We start from the raw sequence: 18,466 nt of genomic DNA, 5'->3' as shown, positions 1-18,466 counted from the left end.
CAGGTGCCCAGATTATCGATTTAATGATGCTTGTGATAGATGTGACAAAAGGGATGCAGACACAGTCAGCAGAGTGTTTGGTAATTGGGCAAATTGCCTGCCAGAAGATGGTGGTAGTTCTGAACAAAATAGATCTCCTTCCAGAGGGGAAGAGGCAGAGTGCCATTGAGAAGATGACTAAGAAAATGCAGAAGACCTTGGAAAATACCAAGTAAGTGAATAGTAATGCTAACAGGTAACTTGTCAAAAAATTTAGTTTGGCAAAAATACCAACATTTCTCTTCAGACATGCTTCTAACCATACTGGCACATCTAGCAAAAATGATGACAAGATTGAAAAGATTTACAGAAACTCAGGTGCAATTCCAAATTCACATCTGCAAATGTCATGTGTAGAGAAATATTTTCATGTAATTAAGCTTTTCAATTTAAATAGCTACTTGGAGTTTGGATAAGATAACACAAAGCCAGAATATCCAGGTGAAGATCTGTTGGATGTGGCTGCAGAAATTGCAGCACCTCTTTGCTTTGCTCAGGGATATAAGGGGACATAAGTAACAGGTCACGCTTTGAGTTGAAGAATCTGAGGAGCAGAATTCAGAGTACAGAATAGAGAGAACCAAAATTCAGTTTTCACATGTGCAGTCTGTGTTTGATGGTGCTTTGAAAGCACCGCTGATCTGGGTGTGATTGCAAAATGCTTGTCTTGTTGTATCTCGGACATGTGGAGTTTCTCAACAGCCTTTTTCCCACTTGACTTTGAATCTCCAAATGTGTGGTTTTAAAATGTTTTTCTATTACTAAACTATTCTTATTAGCAGAATATGTGCTGATACCATTTGACAATTGCCTATAATGGCAATTGTGGTTTGTTTGTTTTTCTTTCAAATAGTTTACTTGTTGAAATATTTTCACTACACACTTAGGTAGAATTCCATAGCAGTTAAGCAAAGCTGAAGGCTGTTGCAGTTGTAGAATAGATGTTGCCACGAATGCTGGGGAAATTATTCTAGTGTATATTCTATATTTGAATAGTTTGATACGTGTGAATTTACCTAATCAAAACTTGTCTTTCTGTGAATTGATACCAAAACTAAAAGCAAACTGTCCCTATGAATTGAATTTCAGTTTTTAAATTTTTTTTTCACATCAGCTTCTCCCTTTCTCCAGCAGGACCTAAATTCTGCTGAGAGAAATTTGGTGTGGTGGAGTAAGAGTTTCAGTAGAACTGGATCATTTTTAGAAGTGCCTCCAAATGCACCATACAATTACTCCAGTTTGATTTGGCGTATGAGAAGTGGAGTAAAGCATCTGGTTCAGCATAAATTTCTGTTTATTGCAATATAGTCCTCTGAAATACTTGTATGAAAATAGATTTCTAAAAGTTTTATGGTTAATCACAGGAATTTTCAGTGCATGTTTTTATTACCCTTTGTCCTTAATGCCTCAGGCTTATGGCATGTAAACAAAGAAAATACCTCATGTGCCTGATTACAGCTGGGTCACTGAGTGAGCTCCCTTTAAAGAACTTAACATTTCTTCTTTAGCAAGACACCATCTCTTCCCTCCAGCTTGCTCCCTTTTGAGGGAAAATCATGGGGCGTGAGTGTCAAGAGGATGGCCAAAATAATTAATTTTGTTTGAATCTGTTACCTAAGAATTAAGTACCTATGAAAACTAGACACTTTTTGGTGTAATTAGTGACTATTATTCCATGACTTTAATATATATTTTATGTGGTTAATTCTGATTTTTGGAAAAATGAATTTTAAAACTACAAGGTTTTATTTTAGGGAGCAAAAGTTAAGTCTGCTGACTGAATTTGAAAAAAACACCTAAAAACTGCTGTAAGTTAAGGACTTGAAGAATAAAACTGATTGTAGGATAAAAGGCAAACTGAGGTCAGTTGGCTGTACTGCTCCTCCCTGAACCTTTGCATGTTTGAGATTTGCAAGTTTTGCAGACTTGGATTTCAGTAGATTTAGAACTTTGTGTTGTCTACATATCTTGCTGACTCAGGTAGGCATCATGAGGCATCTTGCATTTGGCAACCATTTTGAAGGTTACACTTATGACTTTACACTTAGAATTTTAATTGTTTAATGAAAGTTAAAAATGTCCTGGTCTCCAGGTAAAATTACTTTGGATGCAAACCACAGACGTTTGCCTCTGAAATAAACTGAATCTTGCATATGACTGTTGCAGCATTGAATCAGTAGCTAATGTGGAACAGGACTGAAGCTTTCATAGTGAAGTCCTTTAGTGCTGATCTGCTGGTAGTTCAGGTAGAAATTGTCAGTTACACTGAGGGAAGAGCAGATAAATTGGAATTTTAGGGAGTTTCCTAGCCTTCAGATGAGCCTGGAAGTTCTTTATATTGACATGTGTCGGAGATCTGTGATCTAATGGTGAAAGTTTTTCTCTCTTTCAGATTCTCTGGGTGTCCTATTGTTGCTGTTGCAGCAAAGCCTGGTGGACCAGAAGCCCCAGAGTCTGAAAATCCACTGGGTGTTTCTGAATTAATTGAGGTACTTGCTGAAGAACATTACAGTAACATGAATGCATCTATTCTCAGATGTTCAAAACCCTTAGTTACACGGCCTGATGTTTATACTGTGAAGGACAGGACACCTAAAATAACTGAGAGCAGTTTGTAGCTTGCAATGGACTTCCCTTTCTGTAATTAGCTTAGGTAAAGGAACATCTTTGCCCTGGAGGGATGCCACTGTTACTTCAGACAGCAGAAAGGAGTCCCAAAACAAAGGCATCATTCTTTGAAGACTTCTCAAATTCTGATTTGGATGCTGCCAAATTTAAAGTACTTGTAAATTGCTGAAATTAAGGTTCAGCCTCAGCCATCAAAAAATCTAGGGATACCTGGCTCTGCGCAGCCAGGCTTGTATAAAGGCAGGATATTCCACAGGGCTGCTGAGCACTGAATGCTGTATCACCTCCCAGGCTGGTGTGAGTCAGAATGGGCATGGGGATAGGATGTAGTATGGCCTTAGACTAGACTTTGCCAGGACCAATCTGCCCCAGCAGTTTCTAGAGATGAGGAGATATGCAAGAGCTTACTTCTGCCTTTATCTGATTCCTGTTAGATATACTGGGATGTTCTCCAGGGTTAAAACCTTTAAGGGACACACTCACTGCTGCTGTTCTGTCAACTGAGACCTAATATTAGATGAGCTGGCAAATGCTGTGTGAGCCCTGCCATTGGACTTCGAGCTTTTATGCCTTCTGTCCTTCCTAAGAGACTCCATTGTCCTGCCATTACAACCTGGGCTTGGGCTGCAGTTTTTGACCTTAAAAACAGATGTTAAAGGCAATACCAAGTGTATGTGCAGGTGATCTAATAGAGGCAGAGATAAAAAGTGATTTGAGACAGGAGTGAATCAGTTCCTTTGAAGCACTGTTGAGTACATGACTTCCTTTCTATAATGAAAACCTTTTGTCTGATGATATATTTTAAGAAACACAGTATTTGTCAATAAAAGAAAAATGCTAAATTCAGAGAATTTCTCTGGAAAATGGTTCTTATGTAATTTTTTTTAATGGATTGATCCTTCAAGAAGCACTAACAAAAAACTGAAGGGGAAGTTGAATTTGAAAATTTAACCCAGTATTACAGTTTTCCTGGGAGGAAGTCAGAGATGGGCTTTATGGTGCACTAACATCTGTACATAAGTTCATTTTCACAAAATCCAAAAAAGCTGAAGTAGCAAAATGCACTGTAAATTTGTGCTTTTGAGAGAGGGAGGAAAAAGGGGGAGATGACACATGGTAAAGGTTCCCCCCTGCCCCCCCGCTTTGCTTTGCTGTGGTGTTTATATTGAGTTTGGCAGCAACTTTAGTGCCAGTGAGGTTTTGCTAACCGAGCTAAATGTGTTGCACCAAATCTTTCTAAAGCAGAAAATTGAACTGTTCCTGCTGCTAAGTGTGCAGCTCCTCTGTGGCACACACAGTTAATTTGGTGAGTTCTAAGCTCATTGGGAGATGCCTGAAATGAGTAAAATTGCAAGCTTGTTCAATCAATCATCCACTTGCTTGTCTTCTGCTGTGTTGCTGTCATGACTTTTCACCCAGGCATGGTGCTGCTTTTATCTTCTTTTTCAGGTCTTGAAGTCTCAGGCTTACCTGCCATCAAGAGACCCCTCAGGACACTTCCTTATGGCAGTCGACCACTGTTTCTCTATCAAGGGTCAAGGCACAGTGATGACAGGGACTATTCTTTCTGGCTCTGTTAGCCTTGGTGACAGTGTAGAGATTCCTGCCCTGAAGGTGAGTCTCTCATTTTCATTCCCCCTGGTTTTCCTGATAGAAAGAGACACTCAACAAAGAAGAGTGTGTTCTCTTCTCATCAATCCGAAATGATTCAATTAATTTCAGTTTTTATTTTTGTACTCTATTATAACCCAGCTTATAATAGTAGGAGGCATTGTGATTTTTAAAAAAGGCAGTCAGTAAAGTTCTCTCTCAGTAATTTAGTTTGAAGTTTAGACTGATCTAGATTAGCATGTTAGGCTTTCAAATTCAGAGAAGAAAAGTGGGCATGTTTCCAAGATGGGCTGCGCCCAAGGACTGAACAAGGTTTGTGGGAGGTTACTTTCATTTGCGATTATGCTGCAGTGAGAAGGTCTGCAAAAGAATCCATGTAGGTAGGCTTCCAGAAATGTCTGAGAGCAAAGGAAATGATAAGAAGAGGGCATTGAAATGCTTGATGCACATTCTCTTTGTTTCCTGAGGCTTTAATTTGTGTCAGCATGTTCTGAGAGAACTGCTGGCATGCAGTAGGTGATGTGCTGCAATTGGGCTCTTCAGAGAGTTTGTAGAAAGTCAAAGACCTTCCAATGGCCTTTGAACTGCTCAGCTGTTGTTACTGTTTAATTTCCATAAAATATATTCATCCTTTAAAAGAAAACAAAACTACTTTATGCTTGGAACATGTGACATCTATTTCACAGGTGCTGATTATCACTGCTTTGACTTTCCGTTGGTATTATTTGCTCAAATGAATTAAGACTTGAGTATTTTGCAGCTACCGCTTACAAGTGGACCCAGCTGAATATATTGTGTGGGCAGGCAAGTTTTGGCCTAACAAGCCTGGATGGGACTCTTTCCATGCTGTCAGTATTATCTTCATCATTTTTCTGTAAGGACCTTACTGTTTCATTCAGTGAATGTTCTGTTTTCTCATTTTTGACTGCAGTGTTTGGACAAGTGAAGGACTATGTGAGGCATTCTTATTTCACCTGAAGTATTTGGCTGAGAGCAGACAATTCATTTCTGGCCAGTCTCTTTAGTATTACCTGTGGCCATCTAGTTTATATCCTGTTGTCCTTTGCATAGAAGTGATTTGTACAATATGTGCTCTGACATTTCTTCTTCCCCAGCTGAGTTCCTCACTGTCCGTATTCTTATTTACAGCATGCAGCCTATTTTGGGAGCCATGCTTTCAATTCCTGTGCAGAATATGCGTGCTGGGATTGAAGCTCTAGCTTCAACCTCTCCTGGTTTCCCCTTAGCAGTGTTCTTTTCTTTACTGTTGTGTCCTGTTCTCTGTCGTGGGCCTGCCTATGCTTGGGGTCCAAAGAGGGGCAAGTAGTTAGGAGTACAAGGAGAGGGAGATGGCTCCTGCCCAGATGGGGCCTTGCATAGCGAGTTCACTGCTTTCTTTTTGGCATAGCATTTGCCAAACTTCCTGTCATTTTGTGCTCCAGGAGATGGGGGAGACAGGGCAGAGTAATTATTTCTTGCAAAGAAAACATGCGTCACTAGATTATATCTGGAAATGACTATTCTGCTTTTCATCTGTAGTCCAATAATGTTTTGAAGAAATATGTTTAGGAATAAGTCTGCTTTTTGAGAACACGTATGGAGGAAATGACAAAAATATAGTAAATAACTTGTAAATTGGTGTTTAAAGGACAGTGGAAAAGCCTTTAAGTGTGACTTTTTTAGTGAGCTTTCTTGCCAGGTGATTGGGAGAGTAGTCACTGAAGTGACAGGCAACTTAGCAGATAAACAGGCCATTTGCAAAGAGAAGCCAGATTACTTGGCTCTTACGACATTAACAACTTCCCTCAGTTTTATTTTTCCAGTTGCTGTTGATGAATTAAACCTTCCACTGCTGTGTGTGAAATAGAAGATGTGTCCATGCCTCTGAATGATAATAGCAGTGGGCAGAGTTTTGTGTTTTGGCACTAGCAGCTTATGGACATTCACCTTCGTGTTGCACAGGTCCAGAAACCAAGGCACAGTAGAAGGAAGCAACGTTTGTAAGTTTGAGCTGTGTGTTGTACTTACCCCTGCCAGCATCGTGCGGAGCTGGGTTAGGATACCTATAAAAGGTCAAACCTTTCTCAGGCCTACAAGGTAACAGAGGAAGCACATTTCACAACACGTTGTGGTTTGTGACTCTGTCTGACCTTTTTTTGCCCTGACTCAATGGTAACTGAGATTGACAGCTGGTACATTTAGGGAGGTTACAAACTAGCTGTTTTTTTAAAATTTGAAGAACCCTCTCACCAAATGAAGTGGCATCACCTTCCTGTTCTGCTAATGGACTTCGACATCTTTGACCGCTTGAACCTGCACGAAGGAGGGACACAGCAGTTAAAAATAAACAGTGACATTCTCAAATGCCCATGCCTGCTCTGATTGAGGCTGAGAGCACCAGCAGTGCATGGATTCCTTTATGCTTTGCCTATGTAAATTGCCATCTGGGGTTGATTATCTATATAGCTAAAAGAAAAATTATATATATGTGTTTGGCAAAAAGCTTTGACACAGCAAACAGTTCACTATCCAATTGAGTTAGTACTATTTGCTCCTTAGCACTTGAAATCCACCTTGAAGTGCATGAACCTAGGATTTCTGCAGCAAAAACATGGTGTTCGTAGAATTCTGAATGTCATTAATCTCTACAGTCTTTGAGTTCATAAACTGCAACAACTTGTGACATTTGTATTTCTGTTTAAGTTACTGGAGTTTGAATAATAAGGATTTTTTTGCAATTCAGTTTAATTTTGTTTTACTGATAGGTTTTTATTTTACTGATACCTAAAGTATGTGTTGTTTAGAGATTTTAGTTTAAGTGAGGATGAATATCAAACTCCAGTACTGCTGGGTCTTTTTTTTAGCACACTTTAACTGAAAAAGGAAAGTGTTTTCTTTTCAGCAGGGGAAAGGTATCTTTTGCCTTCCTTATATATTTGAGAAAGATCAAAGAAAAGGTCATGTCTGAATTGGGTGAGGAGACAGAGAGAGATACACGCAGCTCATGGATCTGGTTATCCTGAGAGTGACCACTTGGCATTGCCTTCCCTGTCATCAGGGCCCTGGGTGTGCAAGACCCAGAGCATGGATGTGGCAGCCAAGTATGATGATGCAACCTCAGTGGCTGGAGGAGGTTAATAACTGACTTGGAGCCTCCGTAAAGTCCGGTGCTGCTATTTGTACTGTGTATGAGTCAGAAGCTGTGAGTGTCTTGAGTGCTGAGTAGGTGTGTTCCTGCTGAGTGGTTATGTTCATGTTTCTGTCTAGGGCATCATGGGGTGGGAGGGATTCTTGCACTCTGCTAATTCTAAGTAACATACCTAGTGTTGTATGGTAAAAAGTTGTTTCTTGTGTAATAAATTTCACTAAAAGGAAAGAAATATTCTTACTGGCTCCAACCTTAACCATCATGGAGGTTGGTAGTAGCCAATTGTCATTATTTGTGTGGAGCATTTCAGTCTCAAAAGTTGCAAGCATATTTATGAAATGTTTCCCTTGTGTTGGAGAGTAGTCATCCAGATTGTTTCAGTACTCAGGTGAACTTTCAAAAGGTCATGTGAGACTTAGACGTGAAAAATGTGAGGAAATTGCTTCTACTTATCTAGTCAAGTCTCCTAGTAAATGAGCATGTTGGTTTAAACCAATAGTGATTCTGTCTTGGCAAGACTCAAATTATACTGACTTTATGAACTTTAAAGAAGCATAATTTTGCATGATACTGAGAAGCTTCATGGCGTCATGTACTTTCACCATATGAAGAGATGTTTTCTTCTAAGCTTTTTTTGTTGGCTAGATAACCTTGATCTGTGTTTTGGCAAATGTTCTGTAGCTTTTATGGCTAGTACAACAAAAAGATTCTCCACTGTCTCATAGGATAACTCAAGCAGTATTTGCAAGACTATTTCCTTCAAACCATTGCAACTATTAAAATTCTGATAGAGAGATCTGCTTTTGTCCATGTGAGTACTTCAGTCTATCTGGTGTCCCGAGACCTCTGATTAGTGAGCTTTAATATGCATATACATGTAGAAAGAACTAATTTTAGTTTATTTAAGGACTTTTGCACAATCAGTTGCACAGTTAAGCCTTGTCAGAGGACATTTAAATTTCAGAAAACAAGCTTGTATCAAGCTCCACTAAAAGGTGGATGACGAAGATGTTTGTATGTGGACGTTCATGGTGCAATCTTAAATAAGCTTTACTTTTACCATTTTGAGCACTTTGGGCTTCCTAATATGCCCCTTCCAAATTGCAGCCAGTGTTGGCTGCTTTAAGCACTGTGAATAGAGAGAACCCTTACTGTATATTCTGAGGGTATGTCTGAACACTGTTTCTACATCTGTTTCTTCCTGTGCTGCTTGGGTTTTTCTTGCCCAATGCTGATACAAACAGCCTTTCAAATGCAACAGGTCCTCTGCTGGGAAGGGAGTTTTGCTTGCCTTGAACATTTTCTTTTCATTGGAGTGCTGTGAGGAAGGGCAGTTCAGAGAATTGGGAGGGAGGGAGAATCACCTTAATGTAGCTGGTAAAATTGTAAAAAGGCACTTTTTCATGCATATTAAAAGATGTGGGTGCAAAAATGCAAGAATCTTAAAGCAGTGAATTATATAACCATAATGTTATACGTGTGCCTTAATTCAGTACAAGAATTAAACTTTTATTATTTGTCTGCTGCTTCTTAAGCATGGGTTATGGTTTTTTGGAGATTTTCTTCTTTTCTAGAAGACATCAGTGTGAATTCTACTGGTTTTGCATTTGCTGTGGCATTACTTAAGAGCAAAATATGCAGGATTTGGCTTATACTGAAAAGTACTCTGCTTTGAGCATTTAGGATATTATCAGTTGTTTTGGAAGAACTAAACTGCTCTGCACAGTTCTTTGTGGTTAAGTAAAGGATGAAAGATCTGTTCCTGTGCCTGTGGAATGAAATGTAGATCTGGCAATAAAAGCTTCTCAAATCTCTTTGGCTTGATCTCTTAAGAGAGTAAGAGTAGCAGATGCTGATCTCTTTCTGAAGATCAGTTCTCTCATTTTCAAGTATGGTTTTGTAACATTTTACTGTCTGGTTGTGGTTGGTTTGGTTTGTTTTGTTTTGGTGGGGTGGTTTTTTGTGTGTTTTTTGTTTGGTTGGGTTTTTTTTGTTTGTTTGTTTGTTTGTGGTGTTTTTGTTTGTTGGTTTGTTTTTTTGTTGTTGTTGTTTTTGTGTTTTTTGTTTTTATTTCTGCTTTAGTTCACATTTTAAAAAAACCCCAAACCAACACCAAGCCCTCAAAAAAAACCCCAAACAACCCCCCCCTAAAAAATAAACCACAAAACCCCCCAGAAACGAAACAAAACCCAAAACACAAACTCCAACAAAACCTGAAGACTGCAAAGCACAAATCCATTTTTAGTTTGTATTTAAAAAAAAAAAATACAAAATTGTGGTTAACTTTAGACCTTTAACCTTCAGCAACAAAAATGTTCAGCAAGAGATTTGTATGTTGCTATTCATTTGCTACCTGTTACCAAAGTATGATGTTTAGTTCAAATCACTTGCAGTTTTTTATTGAGTATCATGCAGGTACAGTAAAATACTGTAAAAAGAAGAAGGCGCAAGATAAAAGACTTTGTGCATTAAGGTTTGTTTTATTCAGGGATAATACGTAATAGAAATGGGTCTTGATATGTGTCGTGGGGCTTTTAATTTTTCTCTACTTGGCCCAATCAGAAGGGAAGGAAGCCAGGGCAGAGCAGCCAACCTGAGCAGTGCTAATCCAAACCATACACTGTATTTTTAGAGCTTGTGTGTCTAATGGGATCCGTGTAGGCGGAAAAGTGGCCTAGTCAGTGCTGGCCAATTAACTCTTCAAATACTGAAATTCATCTGCAGCTTTTCTTGGTGGTCTAGGTGTACCCTGTGCTCCCTGCCAGATAAAGACAGTTGGGGTACGAGATTGGGTAATTTTTCTCATCCATTAGAAGGCAAAGCATATGAGTTTCTTCCTACAGTGAATCTGAAAAGGAAGTGATTTGTAACTTATATGTTGCTTCTATTTACGTCACCTTGAAATGACTGTTGGGATCAAGGCTCCACCTGGACATATGCAGCATTGCTGGGAACAATATTGCTCTCCGAGGTAGACTTAACTTCTAGAGCATTTCCATGGCACTGCTTGCTTGTGGAGCATTATCTGTAATGCTGGCTGGTAGTGGTTAATGCATGAGATGAGTCTGGAGTGTGGCTTTTGTGCCATTGCCATGCAGATAATTTTGCCTTAATAGTCAGCTAGTGCAGAGAGCTGTTACTGCCTCAGAACTGGTGCACTCTTCAGTGGGATTTAAAGTGAAAAAATAATGCAAGATGATCTTGATTCTAAATTGAAGAAAATAGCGTGTGATATGAGTGTCATACTTTTATTTGACATGGTTACCAATTTTCTTAGATAAGTCAAGATACATTTTTTTCTGTCGAGATTTCAGTAAACATTTTGTCCCATGAGAACTGTAAGAAAAGCTAAAGAAAGTTGTGACAAATGCAAGGTGGGAAAGAAACTGAGCTGAAGAAGAAGGTGCCATTGTCCTGACAGGAAAATGAAACAGGCAGAGTTGTTCTGAGGTCGGTCTTGACAGTGAAGTGTGAGAGTTCCACTAGTGACTGCACATGCTGCCCCATGTGTGTAGGCATTCTCCCCACTAATTTGTCACATTAGTGTCCTCTCTGAACTCCTGGAGACTGCTGGCAGATGTGATGTCCATGTGTAGTATCTTGTGCTCAGTGTTCTGTAGGTCTTTTGGAATTAGCAGCATACTGGGTTGCAGGATCTGATGGTAAAGCCTCCAAATCCCAGTGCACAAATGTGCCACAAATGGAGAAATGGATTATGTTCTTGTACGCCATATAAGTGAATAATTTGGCTCTGGTATAACAACACATGAGGATTAACAAATATGCAGGTTTATTATTCCAAAATGAGGTTGAAGAGAAAACTAGACATCTAATGATCTGTTAAGATTACTCCTGACATCTAGATTTTTCTATACTGTCTCAACTTCCTGTATCATCTCACTCTACTTTTTCTTTTGCCTCTCCTTTTTTGTCCATTTTTAGCTTCCTTTCCAATCTCAGAGTTTGCTCTTCAAAGTGATTAATCTTTTCTTCTTATACCATAGATTGAAGAAACTTTTTTCTTGCATTTTCTCATCTGCTGTTGCAATTTTGAGCTGTGACTCGGATGCAGCTGAACAAAAAGGCACGTTATCCTGGGACTTAGTAGGTAACATCTTTCCTTTTGAACCATTGCAGCTCCAGGGATCAAGTGTTGTGTTCTTGGCTTTGTGCATCCTGGGGTTCAAGATCAGTTTGAAACTAAGTTAATGGACATTGCTGTAGCAATCACAAGTTTCATCCAATTGCCCTTTTGTGTAACTTTATGGTAACTCCTTAAAGCTAAGGATAGCTGGATTGTATTTGCATAACTTGTTTGCTTAAGCATTGCTGCTGCCAGGTCATTAACTTTATTTTTATTTCTTTTAATTTATCAGGTAGAAATGTTCTCGATGCAGTTTGATTGAAAGCAGACCCACATGCATGTACACAAACTGTTTGAGCAGGAATCTTAGTGGAATGTTTGAATAGTAATTGGGAAGGTAACCTCCTGTATGGTACGCACAGCCTTTACATGGTATTGCTGGGAATGTAACAGTATTAGAAGGCTTAGTTAGGGCAGAGAGGAACTCCCATGTTTCAAATATTCAAATTCAAGTGCTGGAGGCTTTGGCAAAATTTCAGTAACCAGAATGAAGAAGGGGAATGTCATTCTTCTTCCTTGGTCATCCATACACAGTATAATTCTTCATTTGATGGGGCTTTTAGAAGCAGAACAGCTCAGCTAGTGCCACATCAACTAAGCTGTGGTCTGATACGTTACAAAGTTCTGCTCAATTTTGGCCACTGGCAAGGAAAGGATCTGAATATTGAAAACATTACTTAACCAATGCTGCTGAGAATAAATATGACCCAGAGACAGAAGAAAATGGATTAGTGCGTACGTGCCCAGAAACCTGTATTTACTCTATTGCAAGGGTACTTTCTTAAAGTATTGCCTTAACACCATAGGAAGTCCTCTGGATCTCATGCCTTGTACTGTGTGTTTCTGAGAGGGCTTCACTTAGAGAACTCTCTACGTTTTATTCTTTGATACTGCCATGAAAATTACATGAGAATTTGCTTTGATTTTTAAATGTTTATTCATCTGAATCTGTTGTCATGTGCCTGTGACAATAAAATGTATTGTTGAAACTAAATGTGAGATGTATCTTTTCACTAAGATATTCCCATCACTTCATGTTATAATAGCTGGTGCAGCTTGAATTGGAAAAGTTAATACTAGAGAGAACCAATATTTACAGTATCAGCTGGAATGATATAATTAGTTTAGCTGCACAGATAGTGCTGTGATGAACATGATACGAATGCCTAGATAAAGATTTCCATTTGCAGCTCTCTTAAAGCTACAAACTCCCAGGCTCTTCATGGGAGTAAAGATTAGCTTCAAAGCATATGATGTAAAATTGGCTTCTCTTGCTTTCTCCTCTAATGAATAAATAATCAAGAATAAACATTTCACACTTTAGAAATAACAAGGAAAGGTCAAATTGCATTTTAAAGTGTCTCTGTAGCTAATACATTTTAAATACTAAAATTGTAGAGTTAAAAACTGTCAGGTCTTTGTGAAAGATTTAGTAGTTGAGCTGTTCCTCTCTAGGCAACTTATATTTAAGATATATTCTATCAATATATGTGTATAAGGTACGTTAGAGGTTCTGCAGAAGAATGGCAGAGGTGGTCTTGATCCTTGTGCAGTTTAGGTGGCAGAAATCAGCCATGGGAACAGATTAACTCGTGGAAATAAATAACCCCAGTGTATATATACAGCTGTCCAGGTTTTTTCTTCAACAGAAAAGGGATAGAGGTATGGAAAGCAAGTCAGAAATTTGTTTGTCGTGTAAGTTTTGCGTGGGACTTCAGAATGCGTAGAAGCTTTTCTGCTCTTTCTTGGTATTCCTTTGTCTTACTTGCTTTTGTTTTCTTAATTTCAATTACTGTGTTGTAGTTGCTTTTTCTTAATTGTATAATGAATTTTAATAGACTGTTAGGCTAAGCATCCCTAGAGATTTTTGTCTGATGTGCAATACCTAGTACATATGACTGCAAAAATTTGAATGGTGGCTTAAGGAAAAAATATGTATTGTTACGAATCAGTTAATTTTTGAAATATGGGTATTACTCATAAAGTATTTTCTTGCCCAGTTGAAGACATTGATCCTGCTTATGAAGGATAGCTGACAACAATTTAAAGTCTAGATGGAGTGAGGAATATGTTGGTATAATACAAACACTCAAAATGAAACCACAGAAAAAACAGAAGCTGGAAAGTATGTATTTTCACTAAAGGATTGGAATAAATGCCCAATACAACTAAAATAAATGTTCAGTTTGGCCTTGAGTCAGCACAGAGCAACACCAGTTTGTTTTGTCTAAATGCAAATCTCTGTAAAATAAAGTAAAATACAACAGTAAATTCCACTGTGAACTATTTTGCATTTGGTTTTAGGAGAGAGTTGGAGTCAAGTGGTGATTGAACAAGAATAATATTTTGTACAACATGTGTTTCTATTTCAAATGTTACTTTTCTGTTGTTGACATGATATTCTTGTTTGGGGAGAAGTAGTATTGTGTACAAAGAGTATTTAGGTGGCAAGGATCCTTGTATTAATGCTTCTTTCCGGTCTTGTCAAGGGCTGCTATATTGTTTAGGCTCTAGAGGAGGTTATTAGATATCTTCACCCCGGGGTAGGTCTTTAATCTCTTATGGGTGGAGGTGAAGAAAGTTCTCCAATATAGGAATACAGAGCAAGGTCCCAGCTAGTTCTGAGCCCTCTGGTGAGTCTGATGAGATGTTACATAAGATTGAAGTTCAACATAATTTATTCTGGTGTGTTAATATGTTTTGGGCATATATTTCCCTAAATAGTAGGAAAATGGTGGAAGATTCACGGGTTGGTAGAAATCTCAGTGTCTGCTTTTCTTACTTGCGGAAATTACTAACAGATTAATCAGAAGTTCTAAAATGCAGTTGTGGTCACATACTTTTTTGTAATACAAAATCTTGTTTTAGGTCTTTCCTTTTACTTGTCTTTGCTTTGTTTTCATCTTCACTGTTTCTCCCTATTCATCTTTTCTGTGGAGGTTGTTGAACTTCCATTTTTAAATCTGCTTTCCAGATGTATGATCTGGGCAGGTAGCACATCCCTGGTTGTTAGAACTGAGATCGCAGACTCTGGCTGCACTTCTGGAGAGGTACTTGGAGATTTTGAAGTCTTTGTGGTAGGGAGGAGTTTTTTTGCAACTTACCATTTACTGTTGGGAATAGAGAGAATAGGGTTAATAGAAGTAAGGAGAACATGTTTAGGGAAGGTAATTGTGGCTTCACTAGCCTCTACCCTCTGTGAAATGTGTATATACTGAAATTATTTGGGGGTTTACTAGAAACACTGAGGTGCTTTTCCTTAATTTTTAAAGGGATGTTTTTGGCAGGAAATTAAGCAGTATTTTTGAAAAATGATAGTAACTCTCTAGTAAAAAAACACAAGAAAGAAAGTGAAGGTAAGGGTTCTATTCATTTGGTGTGTGTGGTTTTGTGATGTTTGGGGTTTTTTTAGGTTTTTTTTTTCAGGGGGACAGGGGTTTGGGGGTTTTTTGTTTGTTTTGTTTATTTAACTAAGGGTGGTTCTAATTCTTGTCTGAGGGTTTTATGTGTTCAGTATTGGCAAGATGTTTTGAAGGTGCGTATATGGGGAGAGAGATCTCGAAGTTTTTACGTCAGGTTTAAATGGAGCAGGAGAGAAAGAAAAGTTAATGCTCAGGCATAGTTTTGTGGTTGTAGTGTGACTCACAAGAAAGACTTGTTCCATCTGACACATACATTACAAACAGTTGTAAAAACATGCCATTAGATATCCAGAATGAGAAGTAGGCTGAGTTAATGTTATTCTGAATCCATAATGTTCATGTTTTCTGGCACAGTGACTGTAACTCACAAAAATGCAAATGTTGTATTACTGCTTTTTCTTTTATATTACTTTGTTGTCCCTGATGGACAAAGTCCTTTCTGATCAGTGCAGAAATGAAGTTTTAATCCTGCCTTTCATTTTTTCCATGTCATCTAGTGATGCTGGCACCTGGGATTTTTATTTGAGTCAGGATCTAGATACACTTCAACCGAAAATTCGTTGATGTGATTTAAAATTTTACAGTTATGTGAAGTACATAGCTTTAAAGTACATGCTGGTTTTCTTGCTGCTTTCCTACACATGAAGAATCAAATTTTTTGGTTAGATTTATGTTTAAATGTGATTATATTTTAAGTTTTCATTAAAGTCTGTCTCAATCTCAGTTGTGTGGTGATAATTTTCCCCAGTGTATTTGCATAGATATAGTTTTAATATTGGAGCCATACCTATATCTCAGCATGGCCATGTAGAAATGAGTCTTGTCTCTTCCTAATGTTTTGTAGGCCATTAACATTATTTGATACTCTGTTCAGAATTTGGATTCCTGTGTTTCAGGTTTTTGAAAGTAGTGGATTTCTTAGGTTCAATCTTGGATCTGAAGGAGACATCATAAACATTAATACTTTTAAAAAAACTTTTTAGAAGCTACAGTTATCTGTGGTATGTGCTATATCTAAGAGGGGTTTTTATACTTTCATTTCAGAAGAGCTGGTTTTTTTTCTAGAAAGCTATGAAATTAGCCTTTTTTTTGTGGTAAAGATTGAGCTTTAGGATTTGTTTCAGGATCTGTTTAATCTTCGCTTTAACAAAGTTAGAATTTCATTCCTTGCCAACATAATTTATTCAATCTATTGTTTTTTACTTGTGTTTGTAAGTCAGCTACTAAGACTCCAGTAGGTTGATACAGAAACTAAGAACAGCACATGGAAAAAAAAAATCTCCATATGTAGCAATTGCAACAAGTGGGATTTGGTTTGAGAGGCTGAATGTATTTATTACAGTGGTAGTAACAGGAAGGTTTCAGAGTGCAGAGCTGTCACAGCAAGTCTTGAAAGTTGAGTGTGTTGGGGTTTTTTCTTTTTGTGGGGGCAGGTTGTGAGAGTGTGGTTGTTAGATTTTTCTAATACAGATACTAAAAGCTTAAGTCACAAAGGAAAACAAATTCGCAGAGATGCTGATTATCCCAGTTACCACACAAATAATTTGCAGCCACAAGAGCTCAGTGTTAATGTAAAGCAGACTGCTATGAATTAATGATTGATTTAGTTGTTTAATTGTAAAAAAAAGCCAATGAAGGATCATGAATGTGTTTTATTTTGGGACTAAGATTTTTTCCCTGTTACATTTAAAGAGCATACTAAATGCATTTCTCATATGCAATTTTTCATGTGGCAGTTCTCCCTAGATTGAGTTCGTGGTGCTCTGATAATGATCAGAATTCTGCAATAAAGAAAAATAAATCAGAGTTGGAATACGCAAATATGTGTGCTTTTGAACCTGCAGGGTTATTTTTTCTTTTTTTATTTGTTCATAAATAAAACAAGCTTTAGTTTCTTTGAAGCAGACATATCTGCAAAGGGGAGAGGCTGAAACCAGCACAGGCAGGTGTTGAGCAAATGTCTTCAATGAGGTCTCACAAGGGCTGTGTTATAGATTTTTGATTATTTTTATTAGTCTGCTCAGAATCTCACTTCTCAGGTTTGTACTTAATTGCTGGGTGATTCTGTGGCATAAACATCCAGATGTCTACCTGTATAAATCTGATTCCAGCCAGTCTCCCAAGCAAGACTTGTTTACCCCTTGTACGTCCAAGGCTTGCTCAGGTGCCTTCTCAGAGCTGGAATGTTGCTTCAAGGTAATTTTAACTGACAAATTTACAAGACCATACGCTTGGGGTATTTGGTTATACCTTTTGAACCACACTTAGAAAAATGTAGGTGATTTACACGTTCCAAAAACAGGAACGTTTTCAGTCTCGTCAATTATTTTTAATATTAAAAGTCAGCAGATGGAGCTAAAGGCTTGTAGAAAAATGACTTGTGCTGAATGTATACTAAACCACAAACCCCACTAATAATAATGTTTCTACTTAAATTTATTACAGCAAAGCTATTTATTTGCTGCTAAACCTCACATTAGTATCCCTTTCTCATTCCCTTGTGTCTGTGAGAGCTCATCCCTTGATGTACCACGGGCCTAACAAGACTTAAAAAGAGTCAAGTTTGAGTGGGAACCTAATTATCTTTGTAAATTTACATCTGTGCAATGTTTTCTGCAGCAGCATTCAGTGCTTCATCTGAAAAAACAGTGTTATGATTTGTCTGTATTTTTCCTTTTGTGAACATGGTAATTGGAATCCACTATTGTGTGTTAGGCTGGAATTCATTGCAACCTTGTTTCTGTTTGTTGGTAAGGTACTGGGGTTTCATGTTTTTCTTCTGAATCGACTAAAATAGGTCTTTGCCTTAGATAATTTGTCAGACTTGGTTTCCTAATAGGCTAACACTATGCTTTTTGTTAAATATTAACATCCTTTGGGGATTTTAAATAATATTTTCATAAAAATAAGGGGATGGGATGTTTTCTAAACAATGTGTGGAATTTATCCCATTTTTGTAAAATAAAAAAAAAACCTCCAAAGGCAATGTAGTATCCACCTTTTGTAAGAAAAGGGTGAAAAAACTATCATTATTTTAAAATATGATGTCTAAAGGGGATGCAAAAAACTGTGATGGCTGAACAGAGAATACTTCAGTGGTACAGTGATGTTTTGCCTTTTAAGAAAGACAGAAAAATGAAATTGTTAAGTGACTAATTACAGCTGTTTTGTTGAACTTCATGTAAAAACTTTTCTCCTCTAAATCTAATTTTCTGAAGGAATATGAAATATACATAAAATGTTACACATAGAATCTAGAGCTAGTGGGATATAAATGTATGCTTCAATATTACATATATATTTTTTCTCATTTTTATTTTACTGATTCTTGAAGCTCAGTCTCTTCAGTTTGAAGCAAGAATCTACTTAGACTTGAGAAGCTTGGCTTACTGACCAAGTTAAAAGCTTTTCTTGTTTTTGTGTTTGTCTTTGGCCTCATCTCTGTTTAAATTATCTCTCCTGCACTCCTGCTGT

The 18,466-nt window shown here is 37.8% G+C and overlaps 1 protein-coding gene across 5 annotated transcripts in view; it reads left to right on the top strand.

Annotated features, from left to right (window-relative positions):
* Window positions 1-18,466, top strand: part of EEFSEC (eukaryotic elongation factor, selenocysteine-tRNA specific) — a 124,505-nt gene that overhangs the window by 33,827 nt on the left and 72,212 nt on the right. For all 5 annotated transcript variants that reach the window (XR_005702824.1, XM_040076361.2, XM_040076356.2 and 2 more), the window contains exons 2-4: window positions 4-211; window positions 2,432-2,528; window positions 4,117-4,281. Coding sequence is in view for 4 of the 5 variants with exons in the window: in XM_040076356.2 (XP_039932290.1) it covers window positions 4-211; window positions 2,432-2,528; window positions 4,117-4,281 (470 nt within the window). In the remaining variant the exon portion in view is untranslated. The remainder of the gene's footprint in view (window positions 1-3; window positions 212-2,431; window positions 2,529-4,116; window positions 4,282-18,466) is intronic.

This window comes from Hirundo rustica, chromosome 12 (genome assembly GCF_015227805.2).
Source record: "Hirundo rustica isolate bHirRus1 chromosome 12, bHirRus1.pri.v3, whole genome shotgun sequence".
Taxonomy (NCBI): domain Eukaryota; kingdom Metazoa; phylum Chordata; class Aves; order Passeriformes; family Hirundinidae; genus Hirundo; species Hirundo rustica.
The sequence above is the reverse complement of the archived record's forward strand: the minus strand, read 5'-3'. Positions and strand labels throughout refer to the sequence as shown.